A 24,688-nucleotide genomic window follows, 5' to 3' on the forward strand; every position below is an offset into this window, starting at 1 on the left:
CCCATATTATCCTAGCTTGATCACCAAGAAATCCCCCAAAACGAACCCTAGAAACCCCTCCCAAAACCGATGGACAGCAGCTATGTTCATTGAGCCCGATTTGCCTCTCCTCCCTTTTAACCTATTTTAAACCCTTATAAATACCACCCCTTCACCATACAATCATTCCTCTAAGTTCTACATACATCCAACCATCACATACAAGCTTTAAACCTCAGAAACAAACCCTAAACATCCTTCAAAAACCCTAAACAAAACCGACACACAAACTGAAACTGTTTGTGTGTCCTCTTCGAAAACCCATTCGTTCCTCCATCAAAACTCCATAAAAATTCGAGTTTCTTGTTCCTAATTAACCACATAACATCCATCTACACATTAGACAAAGATTTACGAGCCAAATTGCCCTTGAGAGTACACGAGATCCCTCGAAAAACAGAGTGAAATAACACTCTGTTTTCGCGGTTTACTCTTGTCTGTCCAGTTCTGTTTGTGCTCGTTTTTCGTGCCCAATAACCCAAATCGAGCCAGGGTTGCTTTAAGATCCTTGTTCTCCTTTCTTTCTAGTTTCCAAAACATCTTTCGAATCGAATTTTCGTCGTGAAACGAGGGAGATATCACTGTTTTAAAATCGCTGTCCAGAAACTTTCCAAAACCCGTGTTTGCTTTGTTCTTCGTCGACGACGGCCTCTCGAGATAAAATCTACCATCGATTACGACCCAAGACGGTGTCAACGATACATGTAGGTTGAGGGTGCATCAAATCCCCTTCTCTTTTCTCTTTTTATTTCGTTTTTTTATGCCTTTTTTATTGTCTTTTTTTGTTTGTTTTTTCGTTTTGTTTATCGTTTGTTTTAATTAACTATGAAACTAGTTAGTCCGAGTATGAGTTAAAGTACCACCACGAACACCCGCGTTGACTTGAGATGGGAAAAGAAACCGCTACTTCTGTCGGTCGTACACCCCCGTCTCATTTACATATCCTCGTGTTCAAGGTAGGGCATAAATAAAACGAGTTGTCTAACTTTCATCGCTTTCGACCCCTTTACTGTTTCGGCCAAATCGACATACCCTAGGACCCGTTGCATGTTAGTTTAACCTCTGATTGTTAACCTATAACGTATTTAGATGACTTTAAATTAATTTAATAACCTAATTAGACACGATAGGTGGCTTCGACGTAAGTTATAAAATCAATCGACGATTCTGTAAATAATTGAATGCATCTCTCTCTTTCACCTAATTTCTCGCTAGTATAAGAGTGCGTGATTAGCACCTTCTTATTGACACTCGATGAGTTAAATTAATTAGCGAATTTGACCTAATTAGATCCTTTAGGCCGTGTGAATGCACCCTCGTGCGACAATCAATCAACATCGTTTTTTTACTCGTTTTCTAACTTGTTTCTTATCCCCTTTCGCAATCACTCGATCTAATCAATGAATCTAACTTAGGAACTAGGTTGGCCGTTGGTTTGGGCCGTGGGGTGGCCGTTTTATTTACCTTTCTCGTTTTGTTTTATACCGTTTGTTTCCTCGTTGTTTCATTGTTTGTAATTTATCGTTTGTTATCGAGTTGTATTTTTCAAGTTAGCTTTCTTTTATTGAGTCAAAACCTTTTCAAAAACCTTGGTCTTGTTTGGTTAGACGGTTGTTCCCCAATGCTTGTAGGAGCGTAGTAAACCGCATGTTGTTTAAAGCAACATGGCCCGGTTTATGCTAATGCATGCTTTGGTGCGTAGCCTTATGTCTAATTCGATGAGATTAAGCGCGAGCACGCATTACGAGGAGTGACCCGAGGACCGTGGGTCATGTGAGCCGTGGGTCACCCTCATGTGCAAGGTTTTCAAGGCCCAATGGCCGTGTGTTTTGTGTCGTGTTTTGAGTTGTATGTAGCAATTGTAATTAGATCGAGTTGTAATTTATTTATCGTTGTGTCGGCATGAAATGCCTGGTTTGTAATAGGTAGATCCCAACGGCTCCCCCATTCCCCCTTAAGCCTTGTTTGTTTGCTTTACATGTTGTTAGATCAATCAACCCACATGCTAAATTACAACTTTGACAAAGTTAGTTTAGTTGCATCTAAAACGACATAGAAATTTTTGTCACATGATAGGGTTAAAACAACGTTTGCATATCATACATCGTACGTAGCTATGACCTTGTTTGAAATCCGACACTTGACTTAGTAGAGGCCGTTATTGACGGGCGGGGTTGGGTGTCCTTATGGGCTTCCCAACACGTACCCTCACCCCTTACTCAAGATCTATGGTTTGTGGATCCGTCTAAATACCATTGGATTACGAGAGTCATTCAAATCGAGTGATATAGGGTACAAGTCTTTATTTTTAATCACTCGTAGTCGATTGGCTTTATGCTTTTCGATGAAAGGTGTAAAGTTGACTTGAACGGTTCCAAGTTCCCAAAAAACTTGGTGGCGACTCTAATTTGTCTTAATTCGATTCGAAAGAACCTCGAGTCGATTATGCCTAGTGTGGATCCCGCGGACGCAGCCTCCGAGGGCCTTGTCCACGATTTGGCGACTCACTGGGGAAAAGAGGACTAGTTACATTGTGTTTCTAGGGTCTTTTCCTCCGAGGTGAAACTTGAAAAGAAAGTGTTGGAAAGTAAAACATTACTCATAGTGCTACGATTCATGCATAAACCCTTAAGGACTTCCCGGGCCGTCCCAGCGTTTCTTCGTGATGCGTGGGGGCGACGTCCCACTATGCCAGGAAGCTGCACATTGCTCGCTTCCACTTCGCCTCGCGTGGTTCTTGGGAATGGGGACGATCTTCTAGGTACTTTACCTTAAGACACCTCGCTTTATAAGACCGCAAAGGATGGAGGGCATAGACCTTCTTGTAGAAGACTTGCCGAGACTTAGAGATGTCTAGGAGCATACATCCTTATAGCATGAGAATGACAATGTGCAATATGTTTTCCCGAGTCTTTTTTTTTTCGAAAATTCCAAGTCCTTTTCAAAACCGAACTTTTGAACAACTTACTTTCAAACCTAGCATGATTTTCAAAACGCGGAATGCTGCCCAAATAGGACTAGAATTTCGGCCCAAATTGAGCTTTTATAGTGGCATCTGCCCATTTCAAATCTCATTTTCAAATCAATCCTTCTTTTTCAAAATCAATCCAAAATGTTTCTCGAACCTCAACCAAGCATGAAATGCGTCAAGTCGTGTCCGGGTCATGGCCATGTTAGGCCGGGTATGTTTCATTTTAAGGGTCTAGAACACGACCTTGTTGGGTCACCCAAACTCACCTCTTGGGCTTCGAGTCATGTTGGTCGACCTTTTGGTCTAGAATAGTCCACAAAAAACGTCCAGGCTAGGCCCTTATGGACGTTTCACGCGAACCCATGGGCTATGTTAGCCCAATCACGGGTTTAGTCACACCGAGTCCAGTTTAGAATCGAGTTATGACAGTTTGAATCATGTCGTTTTGTCGAGTCTAAAATGAACCGATGTCTAAATCAAACCGTGAGTCGAACCTTTGGTTAATCAATCTCAAGTCGAGTCTTTGTTTGAGTCAAGTTGGGGTCGTGTCCTTAAGTGTGCAGGGGCTCTTACTTTAAATATTGACTCAGTACGGGGTTTTCTTGTAGAAAGGCCGCCAAAAACCCGACGTCAAGCAATGGAAGATGCTATCAACAAGCTCACGGAGGCCGTGAACCTCATGATGACCCGAATGGATGTGATCGAGTCTAAGCTGGTTGAAGATTCCTCTTCATCTACCCCACCTCTGACTGATTTGGAGAAACGGTTCAAGTTCATCGAGGACCGTTTGAAGCTCTCCCAAGGGAAGAATATCCACTATGAGAATGCTAGGGCCTATGCCCCAGTTCAGGACAAGTTGCCCACGAACATGGTACTCACTGACATCCCAAAGTTCAAGGGCACCGAAGATCCAGTCCACCATGTTAAGGCCTATAAAGGGTACTTAGCACTGAAGGGAGTACCTGCTGACATGCTCTCTGAAATTTTTGCCCAATCTCTGGATGAACACCCGAAGGCGTGGTTCTATAATCTGGACCTTAAGAATTTCCCCACTTTCGAAGATATTACGGTGGAGTTCTGTAAGCACTATGCTGACAATGTCGAGATTCAAACCAACATGAGAACATTGGAGGTGATGACACAGAAAGAAAAAGAAGAAGGCTTTACTTGAATTCCTTGCAAGATGGCGCGGCGAAAAGCGTGAAGTTAGCCAAGAAGCCTGACGAAGTTGAAATGGTAGATAAGTTCGTAAAGAATCTACGACCTATTTACCGCAATGCTCTGAAATACCAGAATTTTGGCTCTTTCAAAGAATTGATAAGAATCGGGATAAAGGTAGAAGATGATGTCATAAGAGCAGAGGCTGAAAAGCCGAAAGGGTACCAAGGGGCCTCATCGTCTAAGGGCAAGGCCCCAGCAACGACCCATATTGATGAAGCCATCAATCTCTTAGAAGGGCAATCAAAGAAGTCGCAGCGCCAAACACCTAGGGCATTCACCGATATCGGATGCACTTATACATACGCTCTCCAAAGGCTCATAGCCCAAGGAAAGCTGAAGCCTATTGGTCCAACTCCGGACCCTCCCGCTGATCAACAAGGTAAATGGTACAAACCAAATGCCTACTGTGCTTTCCATCAAGGGAAGGGACACGATACTGAAAAATGCTTTAGACTGAAGCACGAAATCCAAGACATGATTGAGAATGGAACACTCCCGATCCCAACTGTTAAACCCAATAACATCACCAATCCATTTGGCGATCACGCCAACTTTGTTTCTGTCGAAGACAATGTCGATTATTCCCATCTTATCCGCCCATGTCACTTGAAAGGGGTGTTCATCGGGAAGATATTTGTGGATTGCTATGAATTCTTGCCAAACCCGAAGAATGAAATTCAAGTCGGGAGTCTTGCTCTAGAATGTACTTCTCTCATTAACGAAGTTAATAAAAGACAATTCGATTCACCGACCTTCATCACTGGCGTAGATCCTCAGAGGACTACGTCGGGATGGAGGCAGACCATCAAAGGGATCAAGGATCAGAGCCGAGCATCTAAGCTGACAGCTCAACAAGGGAAAGCTCATGACCAGATTTGAAAATTATGAGTCGGGATCTGTTTTCTTATCTTAGTCGAGTCGAGTCTAGGATTTTCTTTTCTTGAATTTGAGTCGTTTGTTCCGCGAAGACCTAGGTTGTGTCCTAGGAATCGTTCTTTCAAGTCTGTTAAGCTTTTGCCATTCCAATAAAAGGTTGCAGTTTCGTTTCCTAATTTGTCTTGTTTTCAATCCTCAATCATTCTGAAAGCATGATAAAATGCACGACACACTCAAAGGCATCCCTGGGGTAGAAATATGTCCCGTTTCAAAATGTAAGGTACAATAGGATTCCGTGTTTGATTCCTTTACCTATTCCATGTCTGGTGGTAGAAAACCTCCATCTGAACCAATGTTTGTGACAAGCTTTTAGATGATTCTATGACAAACCCGGACTAGCTCCTTGTTTCCCCTATCGATGATGGAAGGCAAGCCTTTTCCCCATAAAATCATCCCCTCTCGAAGAGAGAAGATATCAACCCGTTCTAACAAGGAATTGTTAGTTCTTACCCAAATTAGTTGGCGAAGCCCAGTTTTCAAGGTGTATCCATTTATGACTAAGAGAATGAATAGAAGATCATTTTCAAAGAGAGAAAAAAAAAAAGATGAAAAGATGAAAAAAAAAGGATGAAAGAAAAGAAAAATGAAAAAAGAAAAGTGATGAAAGAAAAAGAAAAAAAGAAAAAAAAGAAAGAAAAAGAAGAAAAAAAAGATGTTGAAGTTATTGCAGAATGCTTTTGGTTGGATGTCAAAGTTACGGAAACCAGAATTCAAGTCAAGTACCCATAGTTGAAGTTCAATGGGCGAAGCCCAAAAGCTTAAGTAGTGACCTCTTTACCCTCTAAGCCCTTCCTGAGACAGTTACAAAGGGATAGTCGGGAATTCTGAGAATCAATCAGCTTGTGTTAGTACACCCAAGCCTTTAGGATCCAGACATGGAAATTTGAACCCACATCGATTCCCAACCCATTTTGTACTCGGATTTCATCAAAACCGAGACACCTTTTCCAACCACGATGTAAGCCATAACCCGTTGGCCTTAGCACCACAAAGCGAACCTTCAGAATGATAGTTTACCTTGCGAACCTATTTTCACCAAGCTCCACATCCCAAAGAACTACAACCTTTCGTACCAACCCTAGACACGGGATTTAACGGTACTTTACAGGCTAGAATGGGATATGACATGATACCTTAGGTGAAACCTTCGAGTGTGTACACACAATCAAAATGCCATGTTTATGCACTATGATCGAACTACGTCGGATTTGATTTCGCTCCACGCGAATACGTAGGCAGTCCTTCAGAATAAGGGATTCAATCCACTCATCAACCAAGTTGTCATCTTGTCGGTTTCTTACCGGTCTTAACCAAGTCCAAATGAAGCCACCTTTGTTTGAGTCGGTCTTAGCACTCGATGTAGGCTAGGATAAGGATATAGGTTCAGATGAATAATGCCAAGTCTCGAAATGAGCTTTATATAACGGTGTAGGCAAAGATGCTGAGTCATATAGATGTGGGTTTGTGTTGGGAACAGAAAATATGAAAAACCCGCTGAAAAGAAAGAAGGCGTGGAAGAAAAATAGTAAAAGCCCGCTGAAAAGAAAGAAGGCGGTGGTAAGAAATGATGAAAACTCGCTGAAAAGAAAGGAGGCGAGAAGAAGAGTGACCGAATGTTCCCAATAAGAGTGATGTGTGATGTCTAAGTGTTCTCGTAAAATCAACCTGTGTTTAGAGTCTGGGCGAAACCAACGTTGTTGCTCTGTGAGTTTAATCCACCTTGTCAATGCCAAGTGATCTTGATTCCCATGTGCCCTCGGGAGCACACCCATGCCATACGATATCTCCGTCCCAAGTTTGACGACCTTGTGATTCCCATTTGCCATCTTTTGGCGCCAGAACGGCCAATTTACATTTTTACCCCCAGCAAGTCAATATTTGAACTAAAACCCGTGCACACTTACGGTTTTGTTTTCTTTTTTTGTTTTGCGGTAGCGGGCTACGCCCACGTTCACGAATCATATAGTACGTCTGAGTCGCATTTCATGCTCACCCATCAATCAAAAGCTTCAACATTCAAAATTTCAAAATTTCAAAAACTAAGTTTCAACATTCAAAATTTCAAAATTTCAAAATTTTTTTCAAAAGCTTTTTGGGTCGACGACCCAACATCTAAGTGATTCATTTCAAATTCAAAATTGTCAACATGTTCAAATTTCGGGTCGATGACCCAGTCTTTCAAATTCAATTTTCAGGTCGATGACCCAATCATTCAGTCTTTCAAATTCAATTTTCATGTCGATGACCCAATCATTCAAAATTTTCAAATTCAATTTTCGGGTCGATGACCCAGTACTTCAAAATGATCCAATTCCAAGATCGATGATCCCAATGTGCTTATGTGATGATTATTGCTAGTACATTTTCTATGTTTCAAATGTAGCAGGATATGCTTCAACTGGGGGCTCTAAAGTCTTCGACTTTAGAGCCATTACAAATCAGGGCTCAGCCGTTGGCTTTAGAGACCATTATCAAGATGAAATGGATGACATCCACTCAGAATTCAATTCAATTACAAGAGTATGAAATGGAAGAATTCCTTAGCTGAAAGCAAATGATGAAAGCGACGGCAACCTCCTCGGAAAGTCCCGTCCCATTTAGACAAGTGCCAGCAGATGATAAATCTTGGGCCAATGTCAGTAGATGATGAATTTTGGACATACGCCAGCGGATGATAAACTTTGGGCATGTGTCGGCGATTGCCGAACTACGACGCGGGTTTGATTCCGTCAAAAACGGATACGTAGGCGCCTAAGGATAAGGCTCAACCCACCTTTTATGCAGTTCATGGGTCGATGACCAACAATGATAATTCGACGCAATGAAGCAAGAGTTAATCCCCAACGAAGTTTCGGTATGATCTCTTCTTATGGTCAAGGCGAGCTTATATACGCAAGTCTAATGGACTATAAACGACCCGAAGAATCCTCCGGTCGAAAGGGACCTGGGGTATACTTTGACTTTCGCCTTGTCCAAGCCTCAGTCAAAGTGGGGGCTCTGTAGATACCCGTATCCGTCGATATTGGAATTTATAGAGAACCCGACAAACACCCGATGATGATAGGACACATGTATTCTTTAGTTGTCATTGTCATTATTTGGAGCTCGTTTTACGAGGTAGAATGGACGTCGTCGATGAAGTATTTTATTAATTTAAATGATATTTAAATTAACGTTTTTAGTGAATTCATTCTGTTAATTTAAATGATATTTGAATTAATGTTTTTAGTGGGTTCATTTTGTTATTTTAAATGATATTTAAAATTAATGTGTTTTTTGAGTGAATTCATTTTTATTTAGTTTAAATGATATTTAAATTAAAGCTTTATTTTTGAATTTATTTTCTTAAGTTATTTTATTGAAAATAAAATAAATATTTGATTTGAAAAATCATTTTATAAGTATATTTGATTTGAAAAGTCATTTATTTCAATTTGTTAATTGGTTTGAAAAATCAATTTTAAAAGCGAAAAACTCGTTTTGCATCGTGTGTTTTGAGCTCGTTTTTAGCTCGGTTTTTAAGCCCGTTTCCTTTGCGAATTGGCACGAATCTCGAGTACACTAACCCACCTATACCAATACCCATCAACCCATGTTCGAACCCCCATACCATGGCCCAAATTCTCGTTCAAAACCAACCACAAGCAGCCCGCACCCAAACCGCAAACAGTCCCATGTTTTGCGAGCCAATTCCCGAGCCCAAACCCGCTTCAAACACTACCAAGACCCGTACCCATTAACCCTAACCCATACCCTAGTATCCTACCCATATTATCCTAGCTTGATCACCAAGAAATCCCCCAAAACGAACCCTAGAAACCCCTCCCAAAACCGATGGACAGCAGCTATGTTCATTGAGCCCGATTTGCCTCTCCTCCCTTTTAACCTATTTTAAACCCTTATAAATACCACCCCTTCACCATACAATCATTCCTCTAAGTTCTACATACATCCAACCATCACATACAAGCTTTAAACCTCAGAAACAAACCCTAAACATCCTTCAAAAACCCTAAACAAAACCGACACACAAACTGAAACTGTTTGTGTGTCCTCTTCGAAAACCCATTCGTTCCTCCATCAAAACTCCATAAAAATTCGAGTTTCTTGTTCCTAATTAACCACATAACATCCATCTACACATTAGACAAAGATTTACGAGCCAAATTGCCCTTGAGAGTACACGAGATCCCTCGAAAAACAGAGTGAAATAACACTCTGTTTTCGCGGTTTACTCTTGTCTGTCCAGTTCTGTTTGTGCTCGTTTTTCGTGCCCAATAACCCAAATCGAGCCAGGGTTGCTTTAAGATCCTTGTTCTCCTTTCTTTCTAGTTTCCAAAACATCTTTCGAATCGAATTTTCGTCGTGAAACGAGGGAGATATCACTGTTTTAAAATCGCTGTCCAGAAACTTTCCAAAACCCGTGTTTGCTTTGTTCTTCGTCGACGACGGCCTCTCGAGATAAAATCTACCATCGATTACGACCCAAGACGGTGTCAACGATACATGTAGGTTGAGGGTGCATCAAATCCCCTTCTCTTTTCTCTTTTTATTTCGTTTTTTTATGCCTTTTTTATTGTCTTTTTTTGTTTGTTTTTTCGTTTTGTTTATCGTTTGTTTTAATTAACTATGAAACTAGTTAGTCCGAGTATGAGTTAAAGTACCACCACGAACACCCGCGTTGACTTGAGATGGGAAAAGAAACCGCTACTTCTGTCGGTCGTACACCCCCGTCTCATTTACATATCCTCGTGTTCAAGGTAGGGCATAAATAAAACGAGTTGTCTAACTTTCATCGCTTTCGACCCCTTTCTTTTTTTCGCCAAATCGACATACCCTAGGACCCGTTGCATGTTAGTTTAACCTCTGATTGTTAACCTATAACGTATTTAGATGACTTTAAATTAATTTAATAACCTAATTAGACACGATAGGTGGCTTCGACGTAAGTTATAAAATCAATCGACGATTCTGTAAATAATTGAATGCATCTCTCTCTTTCACCTAATTTCTCGCTAGTATAAGAGTGCGTGATTAGCACCTTCTTATTGACACTCGATGAGTTAAATTAATTAGCGAATTTGACCTAATTAGATCCTTTAGGCCGTGTGAATGCACCCTCGTGCGACAATCAATCAACATCGTTTTTTTACTCGTTTTCTAACTTGTTTCTTATCCCCTTTCGCAATCACTCGATCTAATCAATGAATCTAACTTAGGAACTAGGTTGGCCGTTGGTTTGGGCCGTGGGGTGGCCGTTTTATTTACCTTTCTCGTTTTGTTTTATACCGTTTGTTTCCTCGTTGTTTCATTGTTTGTAATTTATCGTTTGTTATCGAGTTGTATTTTTCAAGTTAGCTTTCTTTTATTGAGTCAAAACCTTTTCAAAAACCTTGGTCTTGTTTGGTTAGACGGTTGTTCCCCAATGCTTGTAGGAGCGTAGTAAACCGCATGTTGTTTAAAGCAACATGGCCCGGTTTATGCTAATGCATGCTTTGGTGCGTAGCCTTATGTCTAATTCGATGAGATTAAGCGCGAGCACGCATTACGAGGAGTGACCCGAGGACCGTGGGTCATGTGAGCCGTGGGTCACCCTCATGTGCAAGGTTTTCAAGGCCCAATGGCCGTGTGTTTTGTGTCGTGTTTTGAGTTGTATGTAGCAATTGTAATTAGATCGAGTTGTAATTTATTTATCGTTGTGTCGGCATGAAATGCCTGGTTTGTAATAGGTAGATCCCAACGGCTCCCCCATTCCCCCTTAAGCCTTGTTTGTTTGCTTTACATGTTGTTAGATCAATCAACCCACATGCTAAATTACAACTTTGACAAAGTTAGTTTAGTTGCATCTAAAACGACATAGAAATTTTTGTCACATGATAGGGTTAAAACAACGTTTGCATATCATACATCGTACGTAGCTATGACCTTGTTTGAAATCCGACACTTGACTTAGTAGAGGCCGTTATTGACGGGCGGGGTTGGGTGTCCTTATGGGCTTCCCAACACGTACCCTCACCCCTTACTCAAGATCTATGGTTTGTGGATCCGTCTAAATACCATTGGATTACGAGAGTCATTCAAATCGAGTGATATAGGGTACAAGTCTTTATTTTTAATCACTCGTAGTCGATTGGCTTTATGCTTTTCGATGAAAGGTGTAAAGTTGACTTGAACGGTTCCAAGTTCCCAAAAAACTTGGTGGCGACTCTAATTTGTCTTAATTCGATTCGAAAGAACCTCGAGTCGATTATGCCTAGTGTGGATCCCGCGGACGCAGTTCCCGAGGGCCTTGTCCACAAAACCAAATTTAGGTACATTTGTCCCTATCGAAATCATTGCTACTCTAGCACCATTTCGATACAAAAATGTCCTATGCTAGACGTCTTACGTTTTATCAATTCATGTAAACTTCATTACAAAGAAATGACCCGTACTTGGTATCTCATACCAAGATAGTGGAACTAGCCTATCCTTTGAGTAGATGTCTCCCTCAACTGTGTCCTATCGCATACATCTAGGGTTGCTTCTTCTTAACTCCCACTCACTTTCATATTCCTCTTTGCTTCAACAAGCCAAAAAGAATCTTATGAAGACCTCTCTTCAAGTCATTCGTGATATTTTATACACTTAGTAAGAGTGAATTACTATAAAGTGAGTGCAACAAGTGGAAAAATCTCAACTTCTTGCGAAATTGGACTACCTAACCGTTCAATTATCATCATATGCCTAAACTCTTTAGCGCATAAACAATCGATTTGGCCTTTCTCGAAGTGAGCCATTTGACGGTATCATATTGGAGTATTCTTTGTGTTTTTGAAAACTCTTTTCGCAAACTTTTTAATTACTCTTAAGTCATTAAAACTAATATGTCATCATCATGACGGAGGTGTCACTTTCGAAATCAAGACTCTCTTGATAAAATGTGACTCCCTTATTGTTAAACTTATAATAAGAGTTCGCAACATTAAACCCCTTTTTATAATATGTATGGATGTTAAGTTGTAAAATAATCGCAATAATTGTTGTAAGCTTATGTAGGTGGATTGGTGAATCATGTTACCAATCATTGCTATCGAATTCTTTCAAAGAAACCGCTTTCTATGAAAGAACGAAACAAGTATAATAATAAATAAAGGATGAAAGGAGGATGAAATGTGCGATGTCATAGTAAATACATTAATGAAAAAGAACGAAAAATAGGAAAAAATTAACATTCAATGTTTTAAAAATACTTGTTAAAACATGTTCAACAAGTTTTAAAATTTATATAATGATCTCCCACTAAATTATATAAATGATTCCAAGACCCAAATTTTAAACAAATGAGCATCGCTTGGGCGAAACATCCCATAATCGTGTAAATTCGGTAAGTCAACGGTTGACTAATTCTACCTGTAGAACTCTTGGTTGACGAATTTCCTTAAATCCTCTACTAGCCCCAGAATACAAGACCGTCTTATACCCCGTTGAGTCCAACCAACTTTGGCGTATGATAACCATTTACCACCCTACTTACCCGAGGTAAAAAGAGAACACTCCGCTTGGGCGAGCGTGGCTCTAATAAACAAGAGATTCATAGGTATTACTAACCGTTTTCCTGTACAGTGGTATAGAGAGGTTTGGGGAGGATGGTGTGTGCCCAAACATTCGATGATAGGTTGGTTAATCAAACTGGAGGCTTTGAATACAAGAGAGAAATTATTTAGAATAGGTGTATATTCTACTGATCTCTGTGTATTGTGTGAAGCTGCAAAAGAAACTCATGGTCATTTATTTGCAGAATGTCCTTTCTGTCTGCAAATTTTGACTGAGTAGGAGAATTGGCTGCGACTGAAGCTCACTGGCAGAACTGGTAATCGATCAAAGTTACAACTGAAGGTTTGTTCCATGGTGCAGATGGCTCTTTGGTACACTGTGTGGACTGAAAGGAATAATAGCAGGATTGATATGCAAGTTAAGAGACCTGCTTTGGTGATTAAACATCTGAAACACTTAATTCATGGGAGGATTCAATGTCCCCTTCCGCCGGTGGTGACCCGAAAAGATGCTCAGTGGTTATTGAATATTGATATAAGCTGTTAGTTGGTTGTAAGAGGAATTATATGAATGCTTGTATTGTAACAATCTTTTATTATTAATGGATCTACTCACATTTTACCAAAAAAAAAACAAGAGATTCATAGGTGTTACTAATTGGTAAGGCTAATCTCAATTTTAGTTATGTGATAGATCTTGTCAATTTAGTCATAAATTTCCTATAAGTGAACTAAGTCGGTGAATGTAAATGACGTGAATTGACAACCGCGAAAATAAAATGCATGTGAATGGCGATTTTGGCATGCGCGAAAATAAAAACAAGCAAGCATATGAATAATCCTAGTATGGCCACCTAGTTAATAAAAACTAGACTATTACATATCGGAAACCAACTCCTTGGTCCCTTGCCTCTTCATTCCAAATGTGGCTTCTTCCTGTGGGATTTGGAACACCTTCCAAAATTAGACTCCGTCTCGATGTAAATCCGTCTTTTGGAAACGCCGGTAAGAATAACTATTACAATTGAATTACATAGCTATTCCTATTATACATTAACTAATAAAATAAATAAAACTATTAATTAATTACAAACCGACGATACGAGATCGTATTTAAATTACAAACAAATCGCTATTCCCATTCATTTCGGGTAATAACGATTAAAAATTAACTAGGTCATACTAGGTACAACAAAATAAATACTTTAAATAAATTACAATCATTCATTCAACTTAAATAAATATGCTTAAAATGCTGTAAAATGATGCCAAAATCGCCCTATCTATCAATCGTTGGTATCCATCTCGGTTTTGTGGATTTAATCGATTTTTAACTTGTAAAAATCAATAATCAACTCTCATTTAAGTCCAAACTAATTGTCCAAATTGTTTTGGACCTCAAAATTACTCCTCAATAATTTCATGATGAATAATTAGTTTGATTTGGTGATATTTTGCTAATTTAATCGGTAAAATCATAACTTTTATGTAATAAATCCAAAATAATTGGAAAATTACCCAAAAAAATTGAAACAAAAATTTTGTGTATTCTGGAACACTCCCAAGAACACCAAAATGTCATAAAAAATGCTCAAAATTTTCGGATAAAAATTATGAACAAAAAGATCGATATTTATCGGTTTTTAACCACTAAAACCAATAAACATCAAAACAAGGTGAAATCATATTTTATATTTCACGTTTAACTTTTAAATCATATTTTTAAATGTACATAAATTTATCAAGGGCAGGAACAAAATTTTCGAGTATATGATTAATTTATTTCACTTTTATTGATTTTTAGCTCATAAAATCAATAAACATGCAAAACTTCAAACCAGCCTTCGAAATTTTACATACAATCTGTAGAAAATATGCATGAAACACCATAAAAATTTCATGACCCGAATCAACTTTTAACTATTTTTAGTTAACTCTTAACCAAAATACGGCATTTTTGACTCGGTTTTCTACCAAAAATCATTAAAAATAGCAAAATAACTTCGTAAATCACCAAATTTTACCACAAACCTTTTGAGATCAGTAAGTATGCATGCCCAAAAAATTTCGTGCTAAAACCTCTTCTAACACAATTTTTGAGTTTTTATAAATTATCTCATAATTTATTAATATGCTTAAACTTAACATGCAAATTACAAGCCTAGGCTCTGATACCACTTGAAAGATCATAGATCCTAATTAGACTCTCTAATTAAAAATCAAATTATCTCATAATTTGTGTTTATGTGATCTATGTAACATGCATGCAAATATAAAAGCATAATAATAAAGATTAAGGAAAAACAATTTCCTTACATTGAAAAAAGGTAGTATTTGGGCATAACCAAGATCACCCATCTTGATTGTTCTTGAGCTATTAAGAATGGCAAGATTATCCAAGATCCAATCTTCAAATTAGAAGAATTACTTTAAGTTGCACCCAAGAACAAACCTCCAACTCATATGATTAATTTTAACTAGAAATTAATCATATAACCCTTGAATATTATTTTTAATATTATTAACTCACTTAGTAATATTTTTCCTTTTTATTACTAACATATTAGTAGTCTTATTATTAGATTTAGAGAGATAAGTTTTTTTATCTTTCTTTCACATGCAAAAGATTGAGTGAAGTATCAAAATGAACAACACCAAAGTGTTGTATGTAGGTAGGAGCACGGTTGGAGGGAGGATGGAGTGTTATTGTGACTTGTTTTATTTTTGTCCATTTTATTATGACATGCATAATGATCACATGACAACTTATGGAAGAAAATTAAACAAAGTGAAATCATTATGATCATCCACTACGCTCCATTTACACGGTCCACTGTCCCATTTACGGGCCCATTTTGGTTCTTATATTTGTCGAACAAATACGTGTAAATTTTATTTAAACATCGTTTTATGTTTAAATGCTTCAAATTAATATCGTATAAAACACTTCGTAAATATACGTGTACAGCTACACATATATTTTACGTACCAATACTAATCAAATTAGTCAATTAGTACTAATTTAACAATTAACTACTTAATTATTAATTCCCGTCTCAAAAAAATTTATTATTTAACTATCACATAATTAAATAATAATTTCCGTGCCTCGAGTTCACAACTCAATATCTCTCTAAATTAATTAATCAACTAACCCTTAGTCAATTTATCAAGGGACTAATTAAACTGTATCTAATACAATTAATTAGCTTTCGTGTTGGGGCTCGTTCTTTTAGGTGTGACCGAAAGAGATCAGCTGAACACCGCCGTCTCACGACAGTAACGTCAAACCCTAGTTGGCCAACCGTTACCGATATACGTTGATCAGCTGACTAGTATTGCCAATGAATATCCCATGCATATTCCTTAATGAGATTTAATAATATTATCATGCATTATTGTGGAGGACAAAAACTCCAACAGTAAATGCTTAATCTATCATCTTTAGGGATTCCAAAGAGTATCATATGCTTGATCTTTTCCATATGATTTTGGACTTCACAATTGGCTCTTTGTAGGATCATTTTGCATTTCTCACACACTCTTGCTTGGGCTTGTAAACACCTTCTATTGTCATGCTTGGTCCATCTTGTTCCTACTTAGCTTAGTGAACTTGGTGCATGCTAATATGATAGGAAAAGCCTTTAAATGCTTAAATTCCTACAAAAATGTAACAAACACAACAATACACCTAGAACACAAGATTAGCTCACAAATATACTAATTAAAGTATGATATACGACAAAAACCGAGCTAAAATGAGGGGTAAAAGTCTATATAAAATGAACACATCAACAATGTAATGCATTTTCTCTAAGTAGTATAGTAATATTGTTCGTAGTATGGTCGAATGTCTTGGAATGTCTTGAGCTGCTTCCTTGTATATTGATCTTCAAACGGCTATGTAATCTTCCTCATAATGGCGTAATATTCCCTCTTAATGACGATGTTAAATGCTCCTTAATTGCTCTTAATTACTCGGATTAATGCTCCTCCTTAATCACCAAATATTCTCCATAATTGTGCTCTTAATTGCTGGATTTATGTGATAATTATTACATATAATCCTCGTTAACTTGGTCAAATATTATCTTCACACTTGACCATTGTTCTCTCTTGCCTGGTGCCAATTCTGAGCTACCCTAAAACTTCTATCCTGATCGTCAGGCCATGGTAGAAACCAATCCTAAAGATAGTGCGAAATATCAGGCCCTACAGAAGTGTAGCAGTCCAGTATGTTGGGATGATAGATCGGATGCAGTGTGTTGGGACATGAAATGATTCAAGAGATGGTGGAGCAAGTGCAAATCATTCGTCCAAAGATGCGTGCTGCGCAGGATAGACAGAAAAGTTATGCATATTTGAACAGGAGTGAGATAGAGTTTGCTGTTGGAGATAAGGTGTTGCTGAAAGTATCTCCTATGAAAGGTGTGATAAGGTTTGGGAAGAGAGAAAAGCTGAGTCAAAAGTTTATTGGACCATATGAGATCTTGGAAAGAGTTGGAGAGGTAGCATATCATTTAGCATTACCTCCGGCTTTGGACAAAGTCCATAATGTGTTCCATGTTTCGCAATTAAGGAAGTATGTGAGTGATCCTACTCATGTGTTGGAGTCTGAGCATGTTGAGATAGATGAGCAGTTATCTTATGTAGAGGTGCTTAAGGTGATCCTAGATAGAAAAGTGAGTAAGACTCGTAATGGTGAGACTGCTTTGGTGAAAGTTTTGTGGACTAATCATAATGTGGAGGAAGCTACTTGGGAAGTTGAAGCTGCAATGATGGACAAGTATCCTAATCTTTTTGTTTAAGTAAGTTGGTTACGGGGACGTAACCCCCTTTTTTTAGGGGTTAGGATGTAATACCTTGTGTTTTTTATACATTTTAGTGATAGTTTGATAATAAAAGTGTGTTTTGTTGATTTAGTTTGGTGTTTGATTCGTGTAAGATAGTGATTTTGGGTGAACTCCGGGACGAAGTTCTTTTTAAGGAGGGAAGACTGTAATACCTCGTATTTTAAGGCTTGGTCAATGGTTAGTCAACGGTGAAAATGTCAAATGTGTTTTATAAATTATATTCATTAAATTATGAGATTATGTTATGAGACGGAAATAAATAATAAAATATAAAGTGAATCGGGAATAGCCATAATAGGCGTGTAAAATAATAAGCAAGGGAGGTGTTTTCTAGTAAGGTAGTATATAATAATAATAAGGTAAATAATAATATAATAATAAGACCACAAATTGTTTAATAGGACGGTCTCTTAGCATAAGACCAGTAGATTAGTTAAAAGGCCCAAAGATATCAAGTACTTGTAACTTTTATAAAAGATATAATCCCATCTAAATGGTAACAGTCTTCTTCTCAAATAGAAAACTATCTCTAAGCCAAGACCCTGCCAGCCATGATGCCATGAACGACGACCTCCACTCCGGCCTCAAATAACGACGACGCGCAACCCATTGTACATCACAAATATTTAATTGAAATCCATATTTCTAACGTACAGCACTAAGTTCTCGTTTGGTTGTCCGTTGGAATACAATTCCACCGGAATATCGAATTCATTAGATTTAAGTTCCCACATTAAATTCACGTGAATTAGTTAAATCCGTTTGGTTGCCGATGTAAGAGATCAATTACACCGAAGTTTTCAATTACCTAGGGGGGACTAGGTAATCCAACTCCTCCATTATGGAGGAGTTTGAAACTCCTTGGAAAATAGAATTCCTACGCCATGACAAAATATGAGCAACCAAACAAGTTCCAATTTTCTAATTCATAGGATTTTACAACTCTCATGATTTACAAGGGGCAACCAAACGAGGCTTAAGTTTTCAAATTAAACTTAGTAATAATTAAACTAAAACCTTACTCGACATAAATAAAGCAATACTCACTTTTAAAGCAAATAAGCAAAATTGAAAGCCTTGAGTCGTAATTATATGAAGTTTTCAAACTAAAACTATGAGTTTAGACATTAAATCAAACATAAATAACACCCATAATTCAATCAAGCATAAATAACACCTATAATTCAATCAAGCAGCTAGAGAAAAATTCAATCAAGCATAAATAACACCCATTATTTTCAACTTAAAATTCAAAGTTTTCAATTTAAAAACACAAGTATTCAACTTTAAAAACTGGAACTTCGAAGATCAAATATGAAACCTAGTTATTGGTGGTTGGCGTCGAGGAGCCATCGTCAATGATTATCGGGATCTTAACCTTTAAATTTTAATTGATTGATGGAGGGAGAGATCAAAAAGGGCCAAATATAAAGAAGGTGATGGGACGACACTTGCAAAAGTGGTAAGAACGCCACTTATTGTGACAGTAGAGGAGATGGTATTGGTGAGGACGTGGGCGGCAACGGAGATGGAAGAGTGGTGTGATGAGGACATGGGATTTTAAAGGTTATGGGCGATGTCGCTTGAAAGGTAGTGGATGGTAGGAGTTTTCTATTTTTTTTTTAATTTCATTTTTGTTTTATCCTCCTATTTATTGGGTTAACCTCTTTTATTAGGCCCGTCCTATACTATAGGACGATCCTATAGGAGAGTTGCTATAATAAGACATATTATGTATAATAGACCATTTCCTAATTCCTTCTACCTTGCTACTATATAAGCTAGCTAAACACCTCATTGATCTCTATTTCACATAAAATTCACAAAACTCACATAAAGAGAAAGAAGGGGATTTAGAAGGGAGAAAAGAAGGAATTCATCTCAATTATTTACCTCAAGGAAAGATATTCATAAAAACGTCTCATAATTAATCCATCTTATAATTTATTTATATTCTTAACACTATTGACCACCGTAAGACTTGACCTTGGTCGCGACCCCACTGGGACTGCCTTGACTACGTTGACCGACTAGAGGGGTGGTTTGACTGGTGATTGTGTGTGTAAACCGTGTGTATTAACACAGGTTTGTTAACCCCACCTTGACTTGTCGTTACCTAGGTTAGGGTTGGCCATGATCCTAGTGTTGCGTCGTCGTTAGTAGGTGGTCATGGATGGTTAAAGGTGGTGTCTTGGGTGGTGTTTTCGCCGGAGTTCGCATTAGGGCGTTTATTGTTGGTTTGTTGTTAAACCGTGGGTTGCTAGATCTGACACCTCCGTGGCTTGACTAAGACCAAGACCTAGGATGGGGCGCTGCTTGTGGAACCACCATGGGTCAGAGGAGACCAGGTGGTGGCTGTTGGCGGCGTGTGGTTGTTTTGGTTGGGTTCATGTTGTTGAGTTGTCGAGTTGTTGCTTATTGTTGTTGGTGTTGTCGTTGATGTTAAGGCATGGTGAAGAGGCTGTGTTTGGTGGTGACGTTGGTGTTAGTCTGGGCTACTCCTATACCATGACGAGGTTATTGATGGTGGTAGCTCACGGTGGGCAGAGGAGTAGTGTTAGTCGTGGTTTGTGGTTGTTCTCGGGGGTGGTAAACACGGATATTGTGGGTGTTTGACATGGGTTTAACACACGGGTTAGGCGTGTTCATGGGGTTTGGTTGGGAAGTTGAGACGGGTTTTAATTATATTAAATCACATATTGTTATGTAGTTAGTTAATTGTTTTATAATTAAATAATTAGTACTTGCAATTATAATTCATGTTAGGTGACGGTTTTGTTGAAGAATATTACTAGTTCATAGCTTGGATTGCTTTTATTTGGAGTATTGCTAATCAGGTAGGATAACTACTCAATTGGTCTATAATTATTGTGTTTATTCCATTCATATGAAGCATTGTGATTGGATGGATATTAGCCTTTGGCTGGATTATTGTTATGGTTTATATTCGGTGGATTATCTATTATTTTTTCATACACTTTAGCATAGCATTTACATTGGTTACCAGACTCGTTTTGGATGGTTATTGATGTGGCATGATATATGCTTTCTACTGCCCCAGGCTAGTACTGCAGACTTGTCTCTGGGTGATAACCTGTGATTTCTCAACTGTGGGTTGAGGCTGCCCCCGGCCAGCGATTGGCGGGATGAACTGTAACACTCCCATACACCAAGGTGCCTTACCAAGACCACCTAAAGCATGGAAGTGCTACCATCTCGGTTACCTGAGGCAATGTATATCAAATAGACCATAAAAGAACGTACTTTAATAAATAAGTTTGAGTGATTACATAACAAAACCAACTGTAAAGTAAAGTACAACTGTTCTAAAACCAAACTGCAGCTGAAGTAACAAAAGTATAAAGACAACAAAGCGGAAGACTACTATCAGACTCGTGGCAACTCCATCCCCAGCTAATCCCGCGCGCATCCATAGTATACCTGCTAGACAACTGCTCACCACCCACGTATGGATCACCACAGTTTTTAAAACATTTAAACGGGGTCAGTACTGATTACACAAAATACAATATATAAGATACACAAACACATTACCCAAACTTCGTCATAACTCTACACACCTGACTACACACTAAAGTGTGTAGTCCTGCCAGAATACTCATCGCAACAAGTATTCCACACCGCCAGTGGGGGACCGCAACCGTTCCCACCTAAGCCCCGCTCATCTCATCCGAGCGATAAATCCATGTTCATTAATGTGCACATCCCTTCTGTGGCGGGTTCCACAGAAGGCGAATCAAGGACGTGAAGCCACTCCCGCAAGTGACTCCACTCAGCCAGGGACGCACCCCGAAGATCACAGACAGTTATACAACAATCACCTTACACAATCAACAATTACCAAAAACCATTTCCAATACGATAATTAATCAACAACAATAATAATCACCAACAACACTATGTAACCAATACTGAGTAGGAAAACCCTACCTGGAATAGCAGCCACAAGATCATCACAACAGCTAAACAGCAATGTCCCTCTACGAATCCTCCTCCTATAACACATATTCATATAATTATCACCCAATCCATACAATACACCCAAAACCCCCAAATCTACCCAATTAGGGTTTTAACCAAACTCAATGAAATGACATAAAAACTATACAAGGATCTCACCCTCGACACGACGAACTCAACGGCGTAAAGAACACGACGATCCGATCACCTTAGCCTTTGGGATTTGTTAATAACGTGACGAATGGGAACTACGTAACTCTTTTATCTTCTCTTCAAAGGTTTTAAGAAGTAAAAATGATTAAGAATAATGACGGAAGCCTTTTATATTAATCTACGTTATTAATAAAATATGACTAAAATAACCCGTAATACGCACTTACTCGATCGAGTAATTCACTTACTCGATCGAGTGACCCATACTCGATCGAGTGCCACACTTACTCGATTGAGTACCCATCAGACAGAACATTGTTTCGTAAAACAACTTACTTACTTGACAGAGTAAGCCCCACTCGATAGAGTACCCAAAGACACAGAAAACCGTAGTATTACAGTCTACTCTCCTTAAAAAGAACTTCGTCCCCGAAGTTCAACCCATACTCAAAACAAACATACTAACTCGATCACGACACAACAACGCAACTAAGAACTCAAAACAAAACCCCAACCTATAAAACATGAACTCTTAACGCCAACTCCACAAACTATGCCTACCTCCACAACACAGCTCACGATATGGTATCAACTACATTATAGTCTGTCGACACTAACTCCATATACTTCCAAATGACATCCACCAACGTCGCTTGCTTTGTCTCACTACATATCATCCACTAGAAAATCCAATATCAAGACACTCATAAACATCCAACGGAATGTTACATTCTACCACTCTTAAAAGGAACTTCGTCCTCGAAGTTTACTCCCACTCATAACATCATCATCCAACTGTTAACACTATCGAATTCACAAGCATCCTCACCCAACTGTCAATATTATCGAAGTATTCTCACACTCCTAGATATCACACTACTACAAGCACGGCCATGACCTTTAATAAAATCAATCACAACAAAGATCCATCCTTTATGCTACACCAACACTCTACTTCCAAATATGCTACAACATGCACAACCATCAAACTCTCTTTTGTCGCATCCTACTCCTCTTAAGATAAATGTTACGTCCTCATAACTCACTAATACTAGATCCTTAGCTATATCTTCTCATTATCCTCATCACCCCGACATGTCAAAGATAACCGCCTATGACCTCAACACCTATAACCATTCCTATTTCCAAGGCTCTCTTACTTAAATAGTTCTCATACCTTAATTCAGTCGGCACACCACCTAACCTATACCACAAGATCCTTAGCATAACCAATACTCCAATTGTTCCCTATTACCGCCAAAATGACATAGTCCCCTATACATGCACTTATCTCCATACCAATAACTCATGATCCATAATTATTACCCACCCTGACATTAGATCCTCGAGTTCCTTTCCTCCTTTACCACAAAACTCATTCATAACTTAACATGATATTAATTCCCAACACCCTATGTTCACTGTCTCTATAAAAGATTATGAACTACCTGTAACTTCCAGATCAGTACAACACATGTTCCACAAAACTCTTGCCACAACTATGTCCACCAATGCCCCATCTAATACAAGATCAAAAGTACTGTAACAACCTCTTACAACTGTGTCCCATCAGCAGGATATCACTATACAATGACAACAACGGAAACATACACAACTCTCTTCCATATCATACTCTACCCTCACTCCCAAGCTAAAACGAGCAAGAAACATCAATAAACAAAACAACGGACTATATGTCCAAACGAAACTCATAAGAAACAGCTGTAAACAAAACAACAATCTATATGACTGGTATACTCATTCGAAAACGTACTCATCCCACCTACTCCACCACAACCGATGAAGGCATCGCAACACCGCCACCAACAGCTGCACCGCAGCGTGAAAATACCCGCATCACAACATGAAATACCGTGCCCGGATTATCACCCGAGGCACAACAGCCATATCGATAGTCATCGCAACTCATACAATCCCATAAACACTGACTCGGTACAACTTCCATGACAAGAAAACTTTATTAAAACCGCTCTACTAGATCACAATGCAACAAATCATACGGAATAAACAAATAAGAATCTCATGAATATCATCCATACCTTTTCATGGAATAAACATATATCATGAATACACATACAAGTATAACTAGCCATGCTAGATCACTCAAATTATCACTTTTTGAATATCACCCCATCAGGTTACCGTACCCAACATATATTACAGAACAATCAGATAACAACTTTATAACTATCACACCATACCACTTCTCGTGAGGTCAGAACCTCACACAAACATTTATACACATGATAGAACCGTAACCACATCTAACTAGTCAATCCTGAGCACGTAAGTTACTACTTGATAAAGGTTACCTCTCGCCCGAGCTTAACTCGTATGCCCCTCATTACACATTCCCCCATTCGCATAACCATCACCTTCTGCCAAATATAACCCTACCGCTAATACTCAACTACTAGCAACCGCCTCCTACAACCACATCTTATACTCTCTCACAACCATACGTATCATTTCGGCCTCTATAAAATCAACCTTTTTAAAATGACTATCTTTACTATTTATCATCACTCTTAACCACTAGTGACAACACCACAATACCACCACTGCTCGTATAACAATTCTCTTACACTCACCTCTAAATATAACAGTTCATTTCCTATCTTTGGTTAGCATTCCAAATAACGACATCAAATCCACCAACAAAATTTACCTCAACATTCTTCCCAATACTATCCTTAATTGTATCGTCATCTAACTCTCCACCAAAATCTCATATCGTGCAGATACTCTACCAACTTCTTACTCCCTTAATTCCTCGAAACTCATGACTAATCATGTTGTCTTGAAACTCCTATATAACCATTAACTCACATCCTCATGATAATATCGTACATCTCGACGATTCCTTACTTCTATATCACATAACTCCGGTAAATATTTTTCTCAGCTTACTTTTATCCTTCTTTTCTCTTTACACTCAATAATATCAATTAATAGTTCATCTCCTTACTCCTTGTACC

The 24,688-nt window shown here is 38.5% G+C and overlaps 1 protein-coding gene across 1 annotated transcript; it reads left to right on the forward strand.

Moving 5' to 3' along the window:
* The first annotated feature begins 16,991 nt into the window (after window positions 1-16,991).
* LOC141607598 (uncharacterized) lies at window positions 16,992-17,510 on the forward strand. The gene has a single exon (XM_074426949.1). It carries the CDS (start codon window positions 16,992-16,994, stop codon window positions 17,508-17,510), a length of 519 nt encoding a protein of 172 aa, XP_074283050.1.
* The last annotated feature ends 7,178 nt before the right edge of the window (window positions 17,511-24,688 follow it).

This window comes from Silene latifolia, chromosome 10 (assembly GCF_048544455.1).
Source record: "Silene latifolia isolate original U9 population chromosome 10, ASM4854445v1, whole genome shotgun sequence".
Classification (NCBI taxonomy): Eukaryota; Viridiplantae; Streptophyta; class Magnoliopsida; order Caryophyllales; family Caryophyllaceae; genus Silene; species Silene latifolia.